The sequence below is a fragment of the Notolabrus celidotus genome, chromosome 14, assembly GCF_009762535.1.
Source record: "Notolabrus celidotus isolate fNotCel1 chromosome 14, fNotCel1.pri, whole genome shotgun sequence".
Taxonomy (NCBI): Eukaryota; Metazoa; Chordata; class Actinopteri; order Labriformes; family Labridae; genus Notolabrus; species Notolabrus celidotus.
The window spans coordinates 28,485,791-28,512,231 of NC_048285.1; the positions used below are offsets into that span (position 1 = coordinate 28,485,791).

Sequence of the window (26,441 nt, forward strand, 5' to 3'; positions counted from 1 at the left end):
ATAAATAAACAAACTGCAAACACCTTTCAGAAATTCAACTTTGCAGCCCCATAAAAAAGCACAGTGGTGGAAGGCGTGTATAGCAATCACAAGCTTAGCTGAACATTGTATTTTGCCAAATAGTTTTTAATAATGAAAATTGTATTTATAATTAATTAAATTTTGAGGTGAATATTTATGTGATTGCTGATTTTCTGGGTAACTTACTGGGCCTTTTCCTTATATGTTTTATCATACAGGTGAAGTCTTTTCCTTCCTATTATTAGGCTCTACAGGTTATTATATATAGATGACTAGACAAAACTAATTTTCACAACTCAGTGATTTTAACAATTACCCACAACCACATTTTCTTTTATCAGTAGGCCAAGAAGCCTATAGTACTATTTTTTCTCCCCCTTTTTTACAGTGCTCATGAAAAGTAGATCCATGCAGTTCCCACAATTGTTATGCTAATGAGGCCCCTCTTCCATTGAGAAATCATTTTGTCAAGATCCACTCTCTTTGGATACAGAGGCTCTGTTTCAACTCTTTTTCCCATACATCTACTGAATGAATGATTATGAGCCCCATTTAATACCAGCAGACACTGTAGAGCCCAGATGAAGAGATTAAAACGCTTCCCTTTGCCAGTCCAACACATAATGCTGATGCAATTCTGAAGTTATTAAGTAAGGTCTGCAATAAGTTCTGCAATTCACTGTTATTAGTTATTTTATATGAAATATAGACTTTCTAATCTATTGCAGCTTTTATTCCACTTCTGCTTCATGTTCATATTTCTCCTGCTCTACATTAATTAATGCATATTTTGATTTATGAAACTTTCCATTTACACCAAAGTTGCATCAAAGTTCTCTGAGAACTTGCCATGTCTGTGCATGCTTCATAACTGTGCTTCAAGCCCTTGTAATTTCCCTTTATGAATGACATTTTCTGTGCACACATGCTGCCAGTCAAGAGATGTCCATTGTTCTGGTGAAAGTGGTCATTTTCACATCATTGTAACGCACTCAGACACATTAAAGAGATGGACTGCAGTGTCCCAGCAGCCCTGGAAGGACCACCCACTTGGCAGAGTTTGGTCCCTTGGTAAACATCTCTTCCTCCCTCTGAGGCGAGTCAGTGACATAGGTGTTTGGTGCCTGGATTTTTGTGGGGCTCTGTTTCTCTGAATCAATCTGAGGTCCTGATAGACACAGGGGCTATATGAGTCCTCCATGTTTAAAACACTTGGTGTGGTGTTATTATAGGACATAGTGACGCATTATGTTGCTAGAGAACATGGGCAGATGACAGCTCCAGTGCCCCCTGCAGTCTTTCATGAGAACTTAAAAGACTGTAGATTTACCCTATAAACACATATAATACAGGCAAACTATGACTGTCTTCCCCTATTTACACAATGTGTTTGTTGCATTTGGTTCAGAGTGAATTAATCAAGTAAAATTAACAATAAACAGTGTTTTTATTTGACAAGTTTTAAGTTTTATGAACATCTCCATGATCCATCTTTCATATCTTGTATCTCTAATCTGTTCAAACTGTGTCAATAACACAATGTCTTTGCAGGTATGCTATTTTTTTTAATTGATCTGTCATTTAAGTAGAAAAGAAACATTTTAAAGAAAGATTAATTGCAATATTTTGACTTATTATGCAATTTTGTCCAGCATTTCTGTAACCTGCAATCTAGATCTATCGAATATCCTTATGCATGCTTCAAACTAAGTGTTCTGTTTTGCAGAAACTGACTGAGCTATACCAGACACTCATTCATCGCATCTTCAATGGTCTGGAACAAAACATGACAAGCTGCTTGTGAGACGTGCAAGCTTGAACTTGCATCCATGGAAATGTCTTCCCCTTTTCTCAGCTCACTTGCCTTTTCTTGTTGAGTTTCTGGGTGTTGTGCTGTTGAAGGCTTACATGTCATTAAGCTTTCCATTGTGTGATATAATGACTCCTAAAATTAACGGTAGTAGGCCAACAGGAAGATATTAACAAGACAATGTGCACTATAGTAGCCTGAGATCAAATTTGGTCAATGCTGTGCAGAGATTTTGCATTGATTTACATAATTTACTATCTTTTTTTTTTGTATGTGCATTTAGGCCTATTCACTCACTGACACAAGAGAGCATAAGAAGGTGCTTGGTTGTGTGGTTGTGTCTAATGGACATATTTTGATTACATAAGTTAAATATCAGTATTCAACCAAAAGGAAAATGTGTAAGTGTGTTTCCTCTGTCATGGCCGTATGCCCAGTGGCCTCCAGTGACATTGACAGGTGTCTTTAAATAACCAGAGTGGAAATATTGTGTCATTTGTGCTTATAGTTAAAAGCCTTTTTTAACTATCTAGTATTTTTAAACACCAAATTTGCAGCATATTTTCTCTTCACTGTGTCTGCTCTTAGTTTTTGGTGTAAGATGTCAAGGAGATGATGTGACTCAACATGGCAGTAAGACAACACAGTCACATCAGTGTTAAAAGCTTCTTGTCAAAAACACAACAACTCAAGAATGTGCACATGCAAAGAACCAGAAACCAGCAGTTAAACCCCAAAAAGTGTCATCAAAGATGGGAGCCTCACTCTGCAAATGAGTACAGGCCTCCTCCACGTCTTGAAGCAAGTCCCAGCAGGCTTACTGACTGGGCAAAGCCAGACATGCTGGTGAAGGCGGGGCAACTGAACTCAGCAATAATCCCTGCAGCCTTTGCACCTATTTTTTGACAAGACAGGCACTGAAAGATATAATTAATAATCCCTTTAAATGAAAAAAAATAATAGAGTTGCTTCCCCTTAAATTAAATATTACATAAGCTTAAGTCTTGATCTCAATGTTGCTAAGGATGATATGGAATGAAACAGGATTTTCAGAGTGAAGTTTTGGATGGATGTGATTGCAACAGAAGGTGACAGGCCCTCTGGCAGAGGTTCACCTTGTTGAGCCAGTGGGTTCAGTGCACTGCAAAGACATAATTGTCCTTTCTGCAGCCATCAACAGAAAACAAACACACCTTTCCTTACAACACTGCAACGCTTTTCTCTACAAACTGTTTCCTGTTCTCAGTCTGTCCAGGAAACAATAACAAACAGCAAAAAAACCTGAATACTCATTTTATTTATACATGAAAAATAACCTTTATTTAGTGTCACTTTGATATGCTTTGAAAACTGTTACAATTCAATAACTATACAGTATATATATGATGAATAAACAAAGAGTGAAGAAGCTATGAAAAAAATCCTCATCTTACATCAGTCTTTAAAGTGTTATTCATTTAATCTGGGTCATGTGTCACTTATAAGACGGGCCTTATAATTTGTGAAATAAAAAGTGTAATTTTGAAAGGCACTTCAAATGTCATTGCTGAAGTTGAGCAAATAAGAAAAACAGTGACATCATGCTCTTATCCATGCACAAAGCAAACAGGACAAACTTAAACATCCGTGGATTTTTCCTCCACAGTCCGTCACTGCTGATCCTTTAGATCTGTAAGTTATTCTGGTGGGTAGATTAAGTAGTAAAGAAGATAAAACCTTCTTCAGAGGGCATTAAAGTGCTTGTTTATAGGGAATCTCAGATCTCCAGGTCAGGATTTCTTTTGGTACCGAGGGCGGTTGGTAGCTGAAGATGCACGGCGCTTGTGATGGTTTGTTACTTTCACTTCCCTTATCTGAAAAGAGTGGAGGAACAATCTTATGTCCGCTCATTTGTGGAGCCGATAGATGATTCCCCATGAGAGTAATACTTACAGAGGGTGTCCCAATGAGTACAAGGCCTTGTGTACCAATAGTGGCCCCCACGTGTTCCCGCACACCTGTAAACAGTGACAGGCAGAATTGGTTATCATGCATGGAGATGGCCAATATATGTGCTTTTGGAATGATGATTTTAAAAGCCTATGTTGAGAATGTAGAGATGATGTATATACCATGGAAATGTTTGATGCAAAATTTCAATAAAAAATAAATTATTAAAAAAAATAAAAAAGACGTGGGCCCCGGATGAGACAGGGGGGCCTCTGACAGGCTGCTGCACTAATGTCTCAGTCATGTGGAGGCTCTTTGTCTTACCTGGAGACAACAGGTGAGTCATTATGAGGAAATTAAAGGTCTATTATGGAGGATTTTATCATGAAGGTGTGTGTGTGTGTAAGTGTGTGGGCTCTTCAGTAAAAGTCAAAGCAGGATGGGATGAAGGGGAAGGTTAAGTTCACAATAAGAGTCTTTTGTCAGGTTGTAAAAATAAAGATTGTTACACGCCTGGAAGTCTGAATCCAAAAAAAGAGACAGGTCAAAACAATCAATTATGTCAGTTCAGGCCTTCACAAAGTACTCACTGCACAGCTGGCGGTTGAGTCTGTCCAGAGAGAGGAGGATCTTCTGCTCTTCCAGGGAGATGTTGGTGAGGCCCTGCTGCTGGCTGTGCCGCTGCACTGTCCCAGGTCTCTGTGTTTGGGCGGTCTCCATAGCAGCTACAACACCCCTCTCTTCAAGGAGGCCTTCAGCGTGTACCTCACTCCGGTGTAACTGAGACATACTCTCTAAACCTGATCGAACACATCAAATCACACTTGTGCCATTCATTCTCACCTGCTTTCAATGTATTCCTTATCAGTTTTGCATTTATTAATATGCTTATAATGTTGAACTTGATACTGCTGACTGGAAATGTACGTTTGATTGAACTCTAATAGAAAAACACATTACCTTCAACTTGTAAGGCAACGTTGTAAGCACTGGAAATGGATCTGACAGGTTCTGTAGGCTGTTTTGTTGGCTTCACAAAGCAAAACAAAACCATGTCAGGTCGTTAATGTTAGATAAACCTTGCATAACATCGATCGAGACCAAAGTACACAGCAAAATTAGTAGGCGAGAGGCATAAAGCATAATAACAGGTAGAGCAAGTTAAAAAAATCATTATGCCTCAACCGTGTTTCGTGGTAAATAGTGACAACTCAAGTCCAGCTGGAAAGTCTTGTCTTGAGGAGCATAAATTGTGGCGTGTAGTCAGTTTTACCAAACACTAAAGGACAGCATGAAAGGGACTGCAAAAACCGATTCAACAAGTTCAAACACACACCCATTTACTGATCTTCTCAATTATTCTCACTCCCCCACTTCCCACAGGGCAACTGCATGCACGTACCTGAGAGGGCTGAGGAAACTTTCTGTACCCGGAGACAGGAGGCGGTCTGCTCGGCTCCACGCAGGGTTTCCTCACACCTTTCTCACTCTCAAGGGCCTGTCTGCGCAGCATGTTTTTGACTGGAAAGAAGACACATTCACTGAAATTATTAAGATAACAAACAATCCCAACATTACAGAAATAATAATAAGGATTACTATTAGAATTAGCTGTTCCTGTTATGAGTCCTGACCCCTGTGGTCCACTGAGAGGACATTAAATGAAAAACTTTGTATCTTTAATTAGAAACCAAATCCCTCAAGTCTGAAATAAATGTGAATGAAAGTTATACCAGATTATATCAACCTTGAAAATATGAACTGCATGTGTTACACAATGAATGAAGCACAACAAACACACTGAAAGATATCTGTATGATGAGGAGACACACTGCCTGCTCCAAGGTCAGCAGATTGGTTTCTGACCTGAAATGCAATATGCTAGGAAATGATACCACTTTGTAACATTACACTTTCAGTTTTGTTCTCTGTCTTGTTTGGGCTTTCTCTTTGCCTTGCAAAAAAAAAAAATGCAGGACAAGTATAACAAAACATTAAATACTGTAGCAGTGTACAGTGTTTGTCTACAATGTGCAACCTTGATCTGTTAAACATGGTGGTGTGATAATGTGTGAAGAAGCTAAAATCAAGTGGAAAAATACATTTTTACAGGTCCTGCAACTCATTCAGAGCATTTTCCTGGATTTTATCTTTATTTTATTTTATTTTAACCGTCTTAAGAAATATATTTTAAAATAATTGTATTCCTTTAGAGTTCTTTTAGGGGAATTTTAAAATGTGTTTCATTAATTTATCTTGACTTGTGTGTTTTTTTATTAACTTCCTGTTATATTTTGCTGCCCATGTAAAGCACTTTGTAACTTGGTTTTTGAAAAGTGCTCTACAAATAAAATATAGTATTATCATTTTCTTTTGTTGAGATTGTGTAAGGATAGTGATGCATAAAAGGACATGTGTAAAAAGCTCTTGCGTTCTCTTCCCTATTAGCACGGCGGTTGATATTACTGAACTGGAAGAAAGCTGCTCCACCCACCCACACTCTTCTCATCCGTAATATCATGTCTAATCTTCAGTTGGAAAAGATCCAATACAGTGTAAATGGAGCCCTCCAGAACTTCCATAGCGCTTGAGATGGTTTTGTGAACTTTGTCTAGGATCTTGATGGGCTGCAGTTAGACTGATTAACATCCAGCAGATTTGGTATACTATTAAAATACTTTGACCGGCAACACTTCACATATGTTTGCAACTGGAGCCCCCCCCTCCCCTGTGTGTGTCTGTGTGTGTGTGTGTGTGTGTGTGTGTGTGTGTGTGTGTGTTTGTGCATGGTTTTTTTCTAACATTTTAATACACTTTTCAATTTCTTATTTCTTCTTCTTCTTCTTCTTCTTCTTCTTCTTCTTCTTCTTCTTCTTCTTCTTCTTCTTCTTCTTCTTCTTCTTCTTCTTCTTCTTCTTCTTATTGTTATTAATATTATTAGTTTTATTATCTAGTGATTTTATATGCTCTATTTACCTATTTGTATTTTTTGGGAGGTTTCTGTTGTTTGTTTAGTGATGTTTTGGTATGTTCCACCAGCACCCTTGATGTTCCTTTCTAGGCTAGTTTTGACTATACTATTGATATTTGTGTTAATATTCAACACTGTATCCCTGATTATTATGAATGTATGTCCATGAAAAATCAATAAAAATATATTTTTTTAAAAATGAGAAAAAAAGGACATATTTGGAGGGTCACTGGATTCAAAGTAAGGACATAGTTAAAGCCTCAAAAGGAATGAAAATATTGTGCTGGACCTATGATTGCTAAATGAATGGAAAACTGCCAGAAGAATATTCTCCAGAGAACGTAATGAAACCTACACTACCAGTAAAAAGTTTGGACACACCTTCTCATTCAATTGTTTTCATATATTTTAATTATTTTCAACATTGTAGATTAATGCTGAAGACATCAAAACTATGAAATAATCTGGTTTTGCCATAATAAGGATTACAACAGGGCTATCCATTGTGTACTAACCCTACCTCTGATCAACACAACTGATGGTCTCAAACACATTAAGAAGGCAAGTCATTCTACAAATGAACTCTAAACAAGGCTCATGTTAATTAGAAACCATTCCAGGAGACCACTTCATGAAGCAGACTAAGAGAACACCAAGAGTGTGCAAATCTGTCAGTACGGAAAAAGGTGAATCAAATAATTCCATATATGTTCTTTCATGGTTTTGATGTTTTCAGTTTTAATCTACAGTGTTTCAAATAATTAAAATAAATACAAACCCTTGAATGAGAAGGTGTTTCCAAACTTTTGACTGGGAGTGTAGATAAGGATATATTTGAAGGGTCATTGGACCAGTTTAAGTAAGGACAGAATAAAGCCTAAAAAGTTAAGTATATTGTGCTGGACCTAAGATTAATAAATTCAATATGAAAATTAATGGAAAACTTCCAGAAAAATATGCTCAAGGGACACTATAAAACCTACGTCTGCACACAAGTCGAATGTAAACCATGTGAGAGGCTGCCAGACAGAATATACATTACCTTCCTTGGTGGCTAAGGCGCTGCGGACCCCGTACCAGAGCTTTGAGATCTCTTCATCTGTTGGAGTGCAATCCAAACAGATGCCTTTTTCATGGTACACCATCCCTCTCCGTCTACTGGAGCCCTGAGTCTCTTGATGACCTGAGCTGGGCGTACCCTTGGTGTTGACCTCAGACACAGGGCATGTATACGAGGGCTGGAGTGGTGTGTACATAACAGCACTATCGGTTTTTATCACATGATGTGTGCATGGTAAGAAGAAGCTTTCGGAGGTATCCACTCTCAAAGCTTGTTTACTGTTGACACTTGCATGATCCGCGCCGCCATATGGACTCTTTGTGATGTATGGCGGCTTTTCCTCTTTCTCCAGTGATTGCATCCTAGGAGGCGGGCGGGGCACCATGATCTTCCCTTGGGTTTTGGCAATCTGACTCACCTCGGTGGCAGATTGAGGTCGTATGACAGTGCCCTTTCTAGCTCTTGAAGAAACAGGACCTGCTCCAGTTCTGGCAGAGCGCTCTCTCCGAGGGACTTTGGGGCCACCGGTTTTGGTGCTGCTCCAAGGAACCTTGACCTCATCTGCTCGTTTCTGCGGCAAGCTTACTTGAACCCCAACATCTGTCCACGCTTGCTTTGTAAAGTGATAACCATTCGAGGCTGGAGGGGTCATGCTTGGTCCAAGCTTGGAAGCCCCTGAGACTGCAGTTAGACTTAGCTGGTGGTCTTCTGAAGTGTATTTCGACTCAGGGAGACTGTGAGACTTGTGACTTGTCTGTTTGAATAAGTCTGTTTTTCTGTCCTCTTTTCCCTCACTCACCTCATCAAACCACCGCAGCTTCTTTTTAACCGTGTTTCCCTCTAGAGCTTTAGATTTTGCACGAGTCAATTCAACACTATCTCTGATCGCTAGAGCTACTTGTTTTGCAAATATCAAATGTCCTGATCCATATGCACATGTGGTATCCCCTGACATATATTTGGACTGCTTCTTAAGGATTCCTTTAATGAATCTGACTGAATGAGGTGTCCCAACTGAAGCAGGCACATGTTGCACTTCCTCTTCAGGACACTTAAGGCACTTATTATTATCATGAATATTAGACAAGCATGCCTGTTGCAGCAGTGCTGTGTTAATAGACTTGCTTGTTTGGGGCTCTAAGTTTGAAACTTTATTAAGGTTGTTAATGGAAGCACTGGGCTCAGTCTTGGTTGACATATTGTGGTTTTCTCTGTGTGTTTGCATGACACTTCCCTCTTCTGGTGCATTGTCTGCTCTGTTATAGTTCAAGAAGATATTTGGCCTCAGATGATCCTCAAACATTATGTCTTTGCTGCAACTTTTGGCAGGCAAAAGAATTTCTGTTGCTGATGGATGTTTTGTTTGTCTGTCATCATGGACCCTCTGCTGCCTGGCGTCTAATAGAGCCTCTTGTTTAGGACACAAAGACTTAAGAGCGGTGTCATCAGGAGCAATTTTCTTTGTCATAATGATGTTGTCATTGGGAGTGTTTTGTGGGAAGTGAACTCCAAAGTGCTCTTTGTCTGCACTCATAATTTCACTCAGAGTTAATACGTTGCAGTTGTTCAGCGCAGGTTGGCTCTCAGTCTTAGGTGTTGAATCAAAAGGTGTGAACCCCCAAGACGCTTTAGAAGTGTGCATGTTGTCATTAGGTGGTTCACAGTGCTCTTGTTTTTGCGGCTTCTGATCAGACAGCTTTCTTGATGGGGGTACGTTATCCCCAAGAAGTGTCATTGCTGAAAAAGGAGTAAGGTCTGATGTTGGATACAAATCCTTTTGCTTTCTCAGGTCTGGGTTTGACTTCTCAGAGTCAAGCAAGATTGATGAATAGGAACATTGTGGATTCTTTGTGCTGTGGTTTGGGTCTTCATTCTCCAAACTGTCTCTACTTGAAAGGCTTTCAGAGTAACAACAATCAGACAGACGGCTGTCCTGAAATATGAAAGCAGAAGAAAGTTGATGACTTGGAAACAGTTTGATGATGACTTACATTCTCCACGTAGACACACTTAATCAAAAGGTGTTTGTGTTGAAAGGCGGAAATTAAATTTAAAGAGCTATAGTGTTGATGGATCAGTTGGCTCTCGACTCTAAAAATGCCATGAGAAAATGTCATGTCTGCTGAAATCTTTGGCAGACAGGAGGGGTATTCCTGCAGGAAACAGGTCACACTGCTGCTACCTCAGGGTCTGTTTGTTAAAAATGAGATGCAATGCAGTTTGCACAAGCAGGTATCCTAATCACTAAGGGAAATAAAACCAGTTATTGCTTATATGTTCAGCATTGAACGCAATCTGTGCACTTTTTCTATGAATGCAATGCATCAGGTAAAAGTACACAGTTCATCATCTATGCAGAAATCTCACCCTGTAGATACAATGCATGATGTGCTTATACAGTTTCTTTACAGACATTAGATGAAACTGATTAAAAATAGAAAATCCCTGTATGGACTGATGGATGGTTAGAGAGGTAATCAAGTTTTTTTTTTGTTTTTTTTTACAAATATAACAATGTTTGTTTGCACTGCACAGAAGTCCCTCTGCAATTAACACAGTGGTCTATTTTGTAGCTTACAGTCCCCTCAATCATGACTGAACATTGCAAAATGACAGCTGGATGTGAAAATAAGCAACAGGTTGCTAAATTTGATGGTTAAACTTTGGTGGGTTTTAAGGCTTGTTTACACTGCCCCCTAGTGGCTGAACAGATAAGTTACTGCAGGATTCAACAAACTGTGCATTCTGGTGTTAACATCTTTAATTCTGGTTGTGGAGGTATAATACGTGAGATCAGTGTAATAGTACTTTTCTTTAACATGCAAAAGCAATTTATATTGACTGAGAATGTTTTGAAACACGGATTGTAACTATGAAATGATGAAAATAACACATGTCTCATCATTTTCTGTGAATGTAGCAGGTTGTGTTTAGGCTGTGCAATGAATAAATCATGAGATCTCTTGTTAATCTGTGTCTACACAAATAGCACAAAGCTCTACAGAAAATGGAGAAGTGTGCATTGATTATGAAGAGAATACACCTATTCACCATCATTTTAAAATGTTATGTAAACCATATTAAAGCCTTATCATTTTACATTTCATTTGACCCGACTGAAAACTAAAGGGGACAGGGATTTTTCAGTCAGAGCTCCTTCACTCTGGAACATCCTGCCAGAGGGGATCAGACTTGCAGAGTCAGTCCTTTGTTTTATGTCATTACTCAAGACAGCTTTTACAGGAAAGCTTTTATTGTGTGATTTTATTTAATATTAACGCTGATTTTAAGGGTCTGTTTTATAAGTTTGAATGTTTTTAAGTTTTTTTTCATTTTATTTTTATCGCTTTTTGTTTTTATTGCCCACTGTGAAGCACTTTGTTACCTGTATTGAAAAGTGCTATATAAATAAAGTGTTATTATTCTTTTGTTATGCTATTGATCCAGAATTACAATCCATGTCGCCCCAAGCAGACAGAGAAAAATCAATTTCTTGAAAGCCTGCAGCTCTTCTCTGCACAGTCTCAACTATTTCACTTTGAATGCCCATATCTTTGCCACATAATTTAACATCGGGTGGGCACATGTGTCAATATCTATACATATTTTTACCTTGCTGACAACAGCCTCTGATGCTCATTCAGTAACACACAATGCAAGTTTAATTCTGACATTATAAATCATGCAATCTTGTGTTCTCTGCACAGTGAAATTGAATAACCAACATACCTGTGGGCTGGGATCCTGTTGCTTTTCTTCACTCTTTTCAGTTTGTTGACCAATCTTCAAGCAAGTCATGTTCTGCTCCTCAAGCAACTTAGTGATAGCCTCCACAACGGAGAGTCCTTGGTGGTGAGTGTTTCTGGAAACTGTGGGAGGCTTTGGAGAGGGAGTGCAGCTTCTGGAAGAGAAAACAGCAAAATAGAAATATGATGACATTAAAAATATTTGGAATCATAATTTCTCAATTCCAGTGTTACTGTAATTTGAGTAACAGTATGTGGGTTTAACCATCAGCAGTTACAGGCCTTTCTCTTGAGTGTATGATGCATAACAATAATAGAATTATTAGTGTGACTTTTTTACCTGCAAATGTTGGAATTGCTGGACAAGAAAGAGGACTGCTGGGTGTATGATGTCAAGTTGCCTTGAATTTGATGAAGTGCATCTTCAATGTTTGGGACATTTCTTCGGAAGGCTGAAACACACAAAAAAGGAGAAATTACAGATAAAAACTGAAATGCTTCACAACTGTTTGCTCATTATTTCTCCATCATAACAGGGATATTATGTAAGCTTGATTATTTACTTTGTCTGCGCCTCTGCGAAGGAGGTAGATGGGCTCTTTGGAAGCGCTCAGTTGCATCTTGAACTCGCTGCCTGCGTTGCTGCAGGACGTTCTCTCTCAGCCGTTGCTCCTGCTTGTCCCACTGCTTCTGTCTTTCCTCCAGAGCCCTGAGACATAAAAAGAGCAGAGCATGAACCAGAGGCACATTTTATCTGATTAAGTTTAGACTGGCCATGTTTTAGATGAAGAAACCTGAGTCCCTTCCTTGATATATGTTTTCAACACAGTCATTAATAAATTAAAGATACCCCTCACAACTGGCCTGACAGAGGGAGCCAATAATGACGTCAACAAGGTCAGGCGAGGTCAGAACTTTCTTGTTTCTTTCTATATGTTCAAAGGTGCGATAATCAATCTAAACAAAGACGTATTTTAAACAGCTTTGAGAACAAGAATATAAAGTTAAAGCTTTTGGATACCACATAAATGTTCAAACCAAAATAATCTTTATCATTTCAAATGTCTCTTCTTCTATCTATTTAAAAGTAGCTCTTGTGAAACTTACATCTAAATTCTTACATTTTCAGTTATATAGAGTTATTTTGAGTCTAATTCAATTCCCTCAATCATGCCCCAAGAGGTGTAAGACCATCTTTAAATTTTAGTTAGGAAATTTTGCACCTAATTGCTTCGCCATTAACAATACAAACACCTATGTGGGCAAGAATGAGGCAGTGATCATGCATTTCCAATAATCTGATATCGTTTGAATATTATTTCTAACATGTATTCAAACAATTATGTAACTTAAGTTTATTTTCACAAGCATTAGCTCGATATTGTACAAAAATCTGCTGCATTAAATTTAAGATAATTATAAATATGTATTTTATGAAGATTATTGCATACTCAAAAAAAGTTGAATTCATTCAATATTTAATTAAATCCATTTTACTGTAGAGAACATTTGTAAAAGCAAATTTGTGGATACATTTGACTAACTCTTAAATTGAGGTCCAACTTTGGAGATAAAAATCTACTTTACTATCAAGTCTGTTTCTATTATTTATTTTTATTTATTTATTTTATTTAACCTTTATTTAACCAGGTAAAACCCATTGAGATCAGGATCTCTTTCACGAGGGTGACCTGGCCAAGAGGTCAGCAGCACATGTCACAAAACAGTCACACGAAAATGACAGCACAAATTAAAACGTATACTTTATAAATACATAGTGTTTTACAGTATGAATAAGAGGAGTGGAAGCTGTAATTAATACCCAACAAGTCTTTCCTCCACCTCCTCTTTCAAGCTCTTCGTTTAAAAAGTACAAACAGGCAATTTCTGTCACTACTGTTCACCAAGAAACACAAATTTAGAAGGATATTAATAACTGTTGGGGATTTGAGCCTCGTGCGGGGTTGCACCCTGTAGCTTTAGTCCTCTGAGAGGTGACACTTCAGTCATGGATCTGGCCAGCAGTCACCCTCTGGGCCAACAGATCTATTTCCAGGTCTAGACTACAAAATCCTGTCAAAACCATCCATGCCTGATAAGTATTAAGCCGTGGACAGAGGCGTAAGCTGTCCAACCATACGGTGCTGTACATCAGTAACACAAATTCTGCTTCAAGGAAGATGCTGCCTTTAACTTACAAAGAAAGGGATTTCAGACAACATCAAGTAGTTTGAAGTTACAATCATAAAGTGTTCAAACAACAGAACTGACTTCCTGCGTTGGTTTGTCTCCACAGAGAACTTGCGAGCTCGAGCTCTGCTTAGCTTCTGCTCCTCAACCAAAAGTTGTCGCTCATTGTTGAGGCCTCCATCAGCTCCCAACCTTGAATCTCTGGAAGTGGAAGTCAGCAGCTAAGGACAACAGCATTTCAAATATTAGAGATATGTGTCACCTACAAGTTACCTTGGACAGAATAAAAATGATTATTAATTTTATGGATATTAAAAGCTGCTTGTAAACATGCATTTAACAGTGATTCACAGTCCAAATATTTAACATAACCACTGATGATACATGTTTAATCTGTTGAATAATCTGTTTAATAATTAATCAATCAAGCTGTATTAATATAGCACCTTTCATACAAATCAATGTATCAATAATCAATGGCAAGACATATTAATAAAAATAATAAAAATAAAAATAAAAATAAAATAGAGACCAATGCACACCAACAATAAAATGTGTAATTAAAATAAGTTAAAGCATCAAAATTAAGAATACAAATACTTAAAAATATTTGAAATTTTTTTTAAAAATGTATTTGTATTTTATTTTTATTTTGTTTTGTTTTTTTATTTTAGTGTATGTCATTATTTGTGTGTCTTTATTTGAATGTTTGAAAAAACGAATACATTTCAAATCATAAAAAAAATAAAAAAATAAAACTAAGGCTAAAAATATAAATAAAACTGAGTAGATAAATAAAATAAATAAATCAATAATAAACAAATAAACAAATCATAAAAAAATAAAAATAAAGCTAAAAATTTAGATAAAACTGAGTATATATATAAAATAAATAAATAAATAAATAACAATTAAAACTATTAAAATAATAAAGCAACATTTAAATCAATATTACTGTAAAATGTGAGTAATAAATTGTTAAACCCTACATAAAAGCCAGACTGAATAAATACGTTTAAAAGTCTCAGTATCTGTTTCTAGTTTTCAGTTTGTAGGATACGAGTGATAGAAGAAGTTGTCTTGAAGAAACTGCATCCTCCGAGCCTGCTGCTTCTTGGTGACGCAGAACAGACATACAGGTCCAGGTCTGGTCCAGGTCCAGGTCCCAGCAGAGCTGTTAGCTAACCCTCCTCTTAGCTAACGTCAGTAACTCATTCAACCATTTTCAGAGCGAAGATAGACCTGGAGAGGAAATGTTCGACTCCACATCGCAGCAGCTTCCTCTGAAAGATGGATCCACGTCCTCTAGGTCTGTTAAAACCCAAACAGAGGCTGTCCTGTCACTTTTCTATCATCTAAACCACAGAGGTGAATAGAGCCTGTCTGTGTACTGTCTCTCCATGATAGCAACCGAGGACGCACTTCCTTGACGACGGAGGAGCTCGTGCGTGTTATGACACAATCTGCCCAGCAGAGGGCTGAACGCATGTTGCCTTCAGGGACAACTTAAAGTGTGGGAAAATGTTTAGCAGTCTATAAAAAATAGATTTTAAAAAAGCACAAACATGGAAGCAAAGAAAAATAACACTGTTTGGATAAAAAAAATTGAGAAGAGATTTATAAAATAACACTCAGGGGTTAGACAATGATGTAGTTTTTATTTTACAGCTGAAGTAAAGGTTGAGAAGAGCTTGTGTTATCAATCAACAATCAACAATCAATAAATCTTTATTGCCAAGTGAGCTTGCACACACAAGGAATTTGACGTGGTGAATGGAACACTGGTACTTAACAAGACAGTAAGGACACAACAAGACAGTAAGGACACAACAAGACAATAAGCACACAACAAGACAATAAGGACACAACAAGACAGTAAGGACACAACAAGACAATAAGGACACAACAAGACAGTAAGGACACAAGACAGTAAGGACACAACAAGATAGTAAGGACACAACAAGACAGTAAGGACACAACAAGACAATAAGAACACAACAAGACAATAAGGACACAACAAGACAGTAAAGACACAACAAGACAGTAAGGATACAACAAGACAGTAAGGACACAACAAGACAATAAGGACACAACAAGACAATAAGGAAACAATAAGACAGTAAGGACACAACAAGACAATAAGGACACAACAAGACAATAAGGAAACAATAAGACAGTAAGGACACAATAAGACAGTAAGGACACAACAAGACAATAAGCACACAACAAGACAATAAGGACACAACAAGACAGTAAGGACACAACAAGACAATAAGGACACAACAAGACAATAAGAACACAACAAGACAATAAGGACACAACAAGACAGTAAAGACACAACAAGACAGTAAGGATACAACAAGACAGTAAGGACACAACAAGACAATAAGGACACAACAAGACAATAAGGAAACAATAAGACAGTAAGGGCACAACAAGACAATAAGGACACAACAAGACAATAAGGACACAACAAGACAATAAGGAAACAATAAGACAGTAAGGACACAACAAGACAATAAGGACACAACAAGACAATAAGGAAACAATAAGACAGTAAGGACACAACAAGACAGTAAGGACACAACAAGACAGTAAGGACACAACAAGACAATAAGGACACAACAAGACAATAAGGAAACAATAAGACAGTAAGGACACAACAAGACAATAAGGACACAACAAGACAGTAAGGACACAACAAGACAGTAAGGACACAACAAGACAATAAGAACACAACAAGACAATAAGGACACAACAAGACAGTAAAGACACAACAAGACAGTAAGGATACAACAAGACAGTAAGGACACAACAAGACAATAAGGACACAACAAGATAATAAGGAAACAATAAGACAGTAAGGACACAACAAGACAATAAGGACACAACAAGACAATAAGGAAACAATAAGACAGTAAGGACACAACAAGACAGTAAGGACACAACAAGACAATAAGGAAACAATAAGACAGTAAGGACACAACAAGACAATAAGGACACAACAAGACAATAAGGAAACAATAAGACATTAAGGACACAACAAGACAATAAGGACACAACAAGACAGTAAGGACACAACAAGACAGTAAGGACAATAAATATAGTCACCTAAAAACTAACCTTAAAAAATCTAAATAAAAATACTATATGTGCAAAGAAAGGCAAATAAGTACTTTTAAGATATAAATAAATGAATCAGCCTAAAAGCCAGAGTGCAAATTTCAGTGGATGAATATAATAATAGAATATGTGATAGCATAAATTACAATATTACAATATTGGTTGTTGAGATATTGCACTTGAAATCAAGGATTGCACATGTATGTAATGTATCACAGGAGTCTTTAGTGATTTATAGTGAACGCCCCCTTTCACATATAATATAACATTCATCAGCGTTTGCAGGCCTCTCTCATAACATATTCAGTCAGCAATGAATAGGCTATTTATCTTTGGTTTTGCTTGGAGACAAATGGCGAGCAGTTCTCTGTCCTCCTACATGTAAATCAATATATTTAAACACATTGCCTACTACAGGGTAAAGATAAAGGAATATTGACTTAATAGTATTTTTATCTTAGACATACTAAGGATCTACACTTTCATTCTTAACAGTTATTGCACAATTTCACAGCCTAACCCTGCAAAGGGGGGATGTCTCCCATGTGATATAGGCTGAAGGTTTGCTTCTATTACCTGTTACATTTGATGTCACCTTGAGTTAAGAGGATTTAGAAAAGCTGCATTTTTCAGAGTGTTTATGGACGCGGACCAGTGCCTCAAATCGGTTTCCATTGTGTCAAACACCATATAGAGTATTAATGGTGCTATTTCCTGCTGCCTGCACACTGACAATTACAAATAGCCTGAAGAAAATAATCCCTTAGCCCCTTTCCCTCCGTTTATGGCACAGGTCAGTGGAGGTCTGTGCTTAAATCCTCTGTTATTTAGACAAAGCACTTTAATAACTCGTTTTTTTTTTAGGCTTAAGGTCACAGCTTTTGAAAATCAGGGAAGATAAAAGTAGAAAGAGTTATACTCACCAAAACCCGAATCCAAAATGTCATTCAAGAAATGAGCTGATGTCCTATGTTTGAAAAAACGCCCACTGGGCGTGCAGAGGGAGCATCGTCAGCATCAGGACCCAAGGTGGGACTCAGGGGGAGAGTCAGTCTGACAGGTGGATCACAGGCTCTTACAGAAAGCATGCACACTGGATGTCTGCAGGACGTGTCGGTTCGTTTCGACTTAACGGCGTGATAATGAAGTCATTTCGGTCGTCAGGCTTTTCAGAGGTAGGTGGAAATATTATGAGTAGGATACTGTTGCGTTAGAATCTTTATAATAACCATGCTAAAGCAGTCTTAATTATGTATTGCCTTATTCGCAGAATGTCAATGTGGATGCTTCTTTGCGATAAGCTTTTGGCCTATTTTATTACATCAACACTAACTGTGCGAGGCTGCAGACAACTCAATGTTTTTAATGTGCAGGATAGTTTTCCAAATTCCTGTTATATACAGTATCTTCCTCTCATACACTGATGCCTTCACTTTACTTTAGCCAGTGTGATTATTTGACAGAACTTTTCGCTGTTTTTAATAGAGATGCCCAGTTTTTAGAAAGACACCAACATAGACTGTAGACCAAGGGTTCCCAAAGTGTGGGTCGGGACCCCTTGGGGGTCGTGAGATGTCTTCTAGAATGTTTTCTTTTTTTAATGATCTAAAAATAGTACATTTTACCCATTATAGTAACAAATATTGTAAGGTGAGATTTATTTTGGTGTAATTTATTTTAAGTGTCACCAAATAGTCCTTATTTAATTCTAATTTTATTTTTTATCATTGAGTTCTTTAATGAAGTTCAAAAGACTTCTATTTATTTATCCCTGTTGTATCTCTTCCTCTCATACAATGATGCCTCCACTTTACTTTAGCAAGTGAGATTATTTCACATTTTGCTGTTTTTAATAGAGACCTGCAGTTTTTACAAAGACAACACAACATAGCATTGTACTCTGTAGACCAGGGGTTCCCAAAGTGTGGGTCAGGACCCCCTGGGGGGTCGCGAGACACACTTTGGGGGGGTCGTGAGATGTCTTCTAGAATGTTTTCTTTTTTTAATGATCTAAAAATAGTACATTTTACCCATTATAATAACATTTATTTTGGTCTAATTTATTTTAAGTGTCACCAAATAGTCCTTATTTAATTCAGATTTTATTTGTTTCATTGAGTTCTTTAATGAAGTTCAAAAGACTTCTATTTCATATATTGCACTGCCTCTTTAAAGTTGCTCGGGGTGATATGGTTTTTGAGTTGAAGTAAAAGTGTCACGTGTTCGATGTGCTGTTGTCCTATATGTTGATGAAGGGTCATTAAGGGCATCAGGACGCACAGCAGAAGTTGTCCCGTGCTCTTTCTTCTAGCTTCTAGTTAACGCTGTTGAAGTTTAACAGTTCCGAAGAGATACTTAAACAAGTTTTGGCGTTACAATATCGACAAAAATAGTAGCTAAACTTTAAATAAAGTTTTCTGCCTTTCTTTTTGCCAGATGACTCCTAAGTTTGGGGTTAGTCGACAGTAAATTATCAAAAGCATATAGCAGCAGGTTAATTCATAATGGCACAGGAAACACAGCCACATGCTCATATAGGTACCAGCAGACTCTTATTTTTCTGCTCAGCATTAACAATACACTTTCTTTTTTTTTTAAATCTACCAGGAGAAGGAAATTCAGTTATTTGCATATGATTATAAATTACAGAGAAGGTTTTCATCTATATTCTTTGTGTTATTAAACGTCTTCAATTTGTTGACCTGTCTTTAGGGGGTCATGAGATGTCTTCTAGAAGGTTTTCATTTTACCCATTATAGTAAAAAAATATCCACAAAAATAGAAGCTAAACTTTTAATAAAACCATGAAAATAGAATATGTTATGATTGTTCTTCCTTTCTTTTTGCCAGATGACTCCTAAGTTTGGGGATAGTGAACAGTTAATTTTCAAAAGCATCAGTAGCAGTAGGTTAATTCATAAGAGCGCAGGAAACACAGCCACATGCTCATGTAGGTAGGCTAATTTTCTGCAGACTAGCTAAATCAAGCCACATTAAATAACTCTGAGGGACAGTGGGGGTTGTGAGTCTTTGGTACCAATATTTTTGGGGGTTGCAGGCTGAAATGATTGGGAACTCTAGACTATAGTCTTCTCAGTTGTTGTCCACGTGCACACACTAATGACGTCAATTACTAAAGAATCTGATCTGCTCATCAGTCAAGTAGTCAAGTTACTCCCATCATTGTAAAGCAGCGTGTCTTCCATCCACTTAAAGAAAAGTAGCAGGTCATTTTGTAGAGCAACAGAGCTTTAACAATTCTGGATTGCTCATAAATCCAGGAAGATAAATCCACCATGGCTGTAAACTTAGCTAAAGCAATAACCTTCAATATTTTGGCTAATAAGCTGTTTTTATCAGCTCAGTAAAACCAGATGCCAAACAATGCAACATTTAGGAGTAGCTATTTAAAAATGATATGCTGTTTGCACTCAATATAGAATGTTGCAGAAGGTTGCACAGCTTGTAGAATCATATTAACAATGACTGTGATTGAATGTATTGTGATCTATCATCATCTGTGCTGAAGCAATTATCTACTGAGATAACAATGTTATTCCAAATCGAATTACTGGACAGAAAGAAGATTTCCTTCTTTGACAATGACACAAAATTTAATTACAATTAGATAGAATTCCTGTCTTATGGTTAAAGCCATGGTGGAGCGGATGAAGTTAACACTGCACTTGAGACAGTGAATAAAAGTTCACCACTTGTTTAAACTTTGAACATTTGTGATACAATGGTATGATAATCCTCAGTCAGAGGCTTAGTGGATGGACAATGCCAGGCCATGAAATGAAGGCGAGCAGATGATGAGACCGTGGGTGGTGTCACACATGTAGTTATGATTCAGCCAAGACCAGCTGTCCATTTAATACTGGTTTCCATTCGCTCCATTACTGTCTCATTCCCCAGGCACAGGTCTTACCTAAACCAGCAGACTCTTATTTCTCTGCTCAGCATTAACAATACATCTTTAAAAAACAAATCTACCTGTAGAAGGAAGTTAAATTATTCGCATATTATAAATTACAAAGTTTTCATCTATATCCTTTGTGTTATAAAACATCTTCAATTTGTTCACCTGTCTTTAGGTGGAGCAATGAATGGAGAGCTATGATGATGTCCTGCCAGGTTGTGTCCAAACCCAGGAGACCGGCTTTACGGGGAGCTGGTTACCTGTTACATTCTCAGTCCTCCTGCCTTTCAATGACAGAGGAACTTTTCTTGGAAGCTGCAGAATATGGCAACATTCCTGATGTGCGGCGGATGCTTGAGGAGCTGCCAGAACTTGATGTCAACTGTGTGAACTACATGGGCCTGAATGCGTTACAGCTGGCAGTTGCCAATGAGCATTTAGAGGTGACAAGGCTCCTGCTTAAGAAGAAGGACCTCACTAGGATAGGAGACACTTTGTTGTTAGCTATCAGTAAAGGCTACATCCGTATAGTGGAGGCCATACTGAACCATCAGGCCTTTGCAGACGGACAGAGGCTGACTAACAGTCCCAGCAAGGCAGAGACACATGATGACTTCTTTGCTTATGATGAGGACGGCACACGTTTCTCCCACGACATCACTCCCATCATACTGGCTTCCCAGTGCCATGACTATGAGATCGTGCATACACTTCTTATTAGGGGGGCGCGGATAGAGAGACCCCATGATTACTTTTGCCAGTGTGGGATCTGCAGTGAGCAGCAGAAGTTTGACTCATTTAGCCATTCACAATCACGCATTAATGCATATAAAGGTTTGGCCAGTCCAGCGTATCTGTCCCTCTCCAATGAAGACCCTGTGATGGCAGCCCTGGAGCTGGGGAATGAGCTAGCAGTTCTGGCAAATATTGAGAAGGAGTTTAAGGTAAAGTATTGAAGATATATGTACTTTTTTTTTAACTGTTGATTCATAAAAGTCCTAAAACATGTTGTTCAAGACGCTGACTTTGTCTGTTACAGAATGAGTACCAGAAACTGTCCATGCAGTGTAAAGACTTTGTGGTGGGACTCCTGGATTTGTGTCGAAACACAGAGGAAGTGAAGGCCATCTTAAACGGGGACTCTGAAGCATGTCAGAACTCTCAAACCCTCAGCAGACAAAACCTCATCAGATTGAAACTTGCAATAAAATATGAGGTTAAAAAAGTAAGCACTTGAGATAAGCCCTCTAATGTACATCATTTGAATTAATGGAATCATTTTCATATTCTGTCTCATGTGTCTTTTTCTTTTAAAATAACCCTTTTATTTAACCCTCTCACTCTTTCACACGCACATATTGCCGAACAAAAAAATGATGCAGTTTGTGGCACATCCAAACTGCCAACAGCAACTCCTCTCCATCTGGTACGAGAACTTGTCTGGACTGCGTCAGCAAACCACAGCAGTAAAAATCCTTCTGGTCCTTGGTGTCGCCGCCGGGTTGCCTGTCTTGGCTTTTATGTACTGGATAGCACCATCAAGCAAGGTTAGCTAAAGTCATGCACTGTTTTTACTTAATGGATTATGATTGATCTTAATCTGTGTGCAAGGATGGCTCCCATCTGAGATTTACAACATGTGGAAAAGACTTTGACAATCCTGGTGCACTTTAAAAAATGTTGAGCTTTGTTCTGTCTGTGTCTCGTTTCAGTTGGGGAAACTGATGTGTGGCCCTTTCCTGAAGTTCGTAGCGCATGCAGCTTCTTTTATAATATTTCTTTGCCTACTGATCCTGAATGCAGCAGACCGGTTTGGGGGAACATCGCTGCTGCCTAACATGACGACCCATGATAACCCCTCACAGCTGTTTCGTATGAAAACCACCCCCTTCACCTGGATGGAGATCCTCATCATCTCCTGGGTCATAGGTCATGAGCATAACCACACCTCAAACTCAACCTTACCACTTACTCTGTCATATATAAAAACAGAGGGCTCACATCTATAATTTATTCATTCCCCAGCTTTGTGAGACTCACTGGTGTCCACCTTTTATATTTTAATTTAGACCCCGTCACTTTTACAATCAAATCTCTCTGCTGTGCATACAGGGTTATAGATGTGAGAAGTCATGAGGGTGTTATAAACCCCTCCTAAATCTATCATGCCAGGAAATTACCTGCATAGACAATTATTTATTTTAATACATGTACAGTAATAAATCAGGCTTGTAAAGACGAAATACATGGTAACAGTTTTACTAAGCAGGACTTTGGCCCTAGAGTATCATTAAGTCTTTTGTGATATGACTATCAATTGAAGCTTTATGTATAATGTTTCAGCACAAAAAAGATTTCCTTTGAGAGAGAATCAATTTGACTGTTCTTCTTCTTCCTACAGGAAAGATCTGGGAAGAATGTAAAGACATCTGGTCGCAGGACATCCGGGAATATCTCTCAGAACCCTGGAACCTTCTTGATTTTAGCATTTTGGCCATTTTCATGACCTCGTTCATTGCAAGGTTAATGGCTTTTTGGCATGCATACTCCGCTCAGAGTTATGTTGACAAGCACTATAATGGCCTGTCCAACATGACCTTGCCCTTTGAGATACAGTATTTCCAGCTGGGTAAGTGTGGACCACCAAATTCATGTATAAGAATTGATAAATAGATACTGTTGCTGGATATTATATTATAGCTGAGACTTATATTCAATCTTTATTTTACTGGACAATGAGTTCTAACATTTTTGATCTAACAGGGGAATATTTAAAGGTAATCCTTCTAATTGATTGGATTTGAGACCCAGGGCAGGAAGGGATAGAGAGAAAGGAATATTTTTTTCTGCTTGTGAGAAGTGTTTTCACAGCATTTACTGAGTTCTTGATTTTCTGTAACAATAATACTCAGGCTGAACCTTCTTCTCTTAAGACTTCTGTGGTGGTTTAAATGTGGGGAAGTTTAAAGAATGAAAATTGTCACATTCATCATTTATCTACTTTCAGCTCGAATCAACTGGATGCCCTCAGATCCCCAGCTCATATCTGAAGGCCTCTATGCAATTGCAGTTGTGCTGAGTTTCTCACGCATTGCATACATCCTGCCTGCCAATGAGAGCTTCGGGCCTCTGCAGATCTCTCTTGGAAGAACAGTCAAGGACATTTTTAAGTTCATGGTTATTTTCATAACAGTTTTTGTGGCTTTCATGGTAGGAATGTTCAATCTGTACTCGTACTACCTCGGAGCCAAGCACAACGATGCCTTTACAACGTAAGTGCCAGCTTTTACTGTTGCAATAACCAATTTCACTCATTTTGCCTTGAGACAGAACTTGTCTTGGATATGATGTAACTGTAATTAATTTTTCTTTGCTTTTCTAATTCAATTTTTCATTTCTTCATTCCTCAAGGCTTGAAGAGAGCTTTAAGACGCTCTTTTGGGCCATCTTTGGCTTGTCAGAAGTGAAGTCTGTGGTTATTAACATCGACCATAAGTTCATTGAGAATATTGGCTATGTTCTGTACGGGGTGTACAACATCATCATGGTGATTGTGCTGCTGAACATGCTCATTGCAATGTTTAACAGCTCCTTCCAAGAGATTGAGGTACATCTGATCAATTTACTTTTCAAAATTAGTAGTAACTTTTTAACCTCATACTCTGTGATTAATAATAAAGATTATTTTTTTTTGTGTTTTTTGGAATCAACAATCAAAATATGTTATATTCTACTGATTTGTGTCAAAATGATGTTACAGTCATGTTCTGTCTGCCTGCTGTGTATATAGTTCACACATAATCACTCAGATTTGATGAAAAAAATGTTGGATGAAGATTCACATAACAAAATCAGAGTTAATAACTTCTCCATTTTTACCTGTCTCCTCTGCTTGCAGGATGATTCTGATGTTGAGTGGAAGTTTGCCAGAGCTAAGCTGTGGTTCTCGTACTTTGAGAACGGTGGCACACTGCCTGTGCCCTTCAACCTCATACCCAGCCCCACGTTCGTCATTTCCATCTGGCTGGCTTTAAAGCAGTTTCTCTGGGATGGACCTAAAAGCAAAAAGAAAGAAAATTCACATGATGAAACGGAGCTTAACAAGGTGAGGCATCAGCTGCTTTCAAAAATGACATACCATGCAAGGAAGGAATCAAATTAGCTTCTTCAAATGCAAATAAATGTCTAAATGCAGTTTGTAATAAAACAGTTTAGTGCAGCATCTCTTCTGATACTGGTCTACAGTGCCCTCTTGTGTCAGGTTTACAAATTGCAGGTGTCAATGTGGATTTCTCTCTCCTTTTTTGGCTGTTTTTAATCTTAGCTGAGACAACAAGAGGATCTGAATGTGGTGGCAACACTTGGCCCTACCTCTCACCACGTAAAACTGTTTCTTTCATTTACTAATGTTGATTAATCATCTGTATTTAACCGCCCTGTTTAGTATCACCTGTATTAAGTTTTATAAACATCTGAACATTAATAATGCACTGTTAGAAACAACCATGGTTTCAATCATCAAACATTTGAACTCTTATTTTCTTATTTCATTGAAACAAGCTCTGAATTTAACAAATATTACCTCATCCATTTAAGACTAAAGTCCCTCTCTCTTTATTTCAGAAAATAATGAATCGCCTCATTAAAAGATACATCCTCAAAGCACATAGAGATAAGGACAATGATGAAGTGAATGAAGGTGAGTTTGGCAGTGCTTTGAAATGTCTGAATCTTTGAATTATGAAGATATATTTGATAATGTTTAACTTGCTGTATCACAGGTGAGCTTAAAGAAATCAAACAGGACATCTCCAGTCTCCGCTATGAGCTGCTGGAAAGAGGAGAGCATGACATGCAGACACTGGCAAAGCTCATCAGGCAACTGGGAGAAGTCATACATGTCCAGAAGAATGAAAATCAGAACAATTAGACGGTTATTCTTTCTTTAAAGAATACAAACAAATGTAAATATAGATATGTGAATGATGTGATTACTTGAAAAGCTCACAGCATACACTTCAAACATAAACTTTAAATAGAACCAACAATGTTTAACATCCTAGATTATTTTCCTTTCATTAAAATGAATAAATGTGTAGTCCCTGTATTTGTCAGTCACATGTTGGCACAAATGAACTTTTTCTTGCACAGGCTCTGTTGCATTAGATTAATATGCACAGCTGACTGCTAACATATGACAGCACTGCCTGTTACCAGCTGTTTAAAGGGTTTGCGGTTCATTTAGAGGCTACTTTCCCATTCGTGCTGGAGAAGGTGTTCAGAAAGAAACAGCTTATGTTTAGATGTGTCAGTGGTAGGCTCATAAAGCCAGTTAGACAAATGCCAGCTTACAGGTTGTAACCTTCCCTCAGAGCTGTCTGTATCAAAGGATATGAGATTAAATTTTTCATTAATATAACATTGAAATGAATCAACAGAGCTCCTGCTTGAACATCATACAGACCATTAACTTTCATAATTTATCAATACTATGTTTCATTGAACTGTTGATTGCACAGTATAAGCATAATGTTCAATGAATACAATGATAATCTATGTTAATGATCCTCACTTCATTGTCTTCAAGGGTTTGTGTTTCTCAAACCATTACAACACATGCTGTTTTGCCCTTTCACGCTTGCTTTGAAGCAAGACAAATGTCTGAGAAC

The 26,441-nt window shown here is 37.9% G+C and overlaps 2 protein-coding genes across 3 annotated transcripts; one reads left to right on the forward strand and one right to left on the reverse strand.

Moving 5' to 3' along the window:
- Window positions 1-3,269: 3,269 nt before the first annotated feature.
- cep126 (centrosomal protein 126) lies at window positions 3,270-17,812 on the reverse strand. 2 transcript variants are annotated; one of them, XM_034701658.1, is made up of 11 exons: window positions 17,774-17,812; window positions 13,809-13,948; window positions 12,101-12,246; window positions 11,878-11,989; window positions 11,521-11,692; window positions 7,774-9,724; window positions 5,163-5,281; window positions 4,721-4,790; window positions 4,351-4,560; window positions 3,764-3,828; window positions 3,270-3,684 (listed from the first exon to the last, which is right to left on the reverse strand). In XM_034701658.1, the coding sequence occupies exons 1-11, from the start codon at window positions 17,795-17,797 to the stop codon at window positions 3,601-3,603; spliced, it is 3,093 nt and encodes a 1,030-aa protein (XP_034557549.1). In that variant the 5' UTR covers window positions 17,798-17,812; the 3' UTR covers window positions 3,270-3,600. The 2 variants fall into 2 exon arrangements, with proteins under 2 accessions (XP_034557549.1, XP_034557550.1); XM_034701659.1 differs by lacking the exon at window positions 17,774-17,812 and adding an exon at window positions 14,788-15,161 and having other exon boundaries at window positions 13,809-13,928.
- On the forward strand, window positions 17,797-25,879 carry trpc6b (transient receptor potential cation channel, subfamily C, member 6b). Its single transcript, XM_034701660.1, has 12 exons — window positions 17,797-18,025; window positions 20,948-21,716; window positions 21,812-21,997; window positions 22,155-22,319; window positions 22,485-22,701; window positions 23,174-23,401; window positions 23,780-24,044; window positions 24,184-24,379; window positions 24,671-24,877; window positions 25,097-25,153; window positions 25,396-25,471; window positions 25,554-25,879. Exons 2-12 carry the CDS (start codon window positions 20,970-20,972, stop codon window positions 25,700-25,702), a joined length of 2,493 nt encoding a protein of 830 aa, XP_034557551.1. The 5' UTR covers window positions 17,797-18,025; window positions 20,948-20,969; the 3' UTR covers window positions 25,703-25,879.
- The last annotated feature ends 562 nt before the right edge of the window (window positions 25,880-26,441 follow it).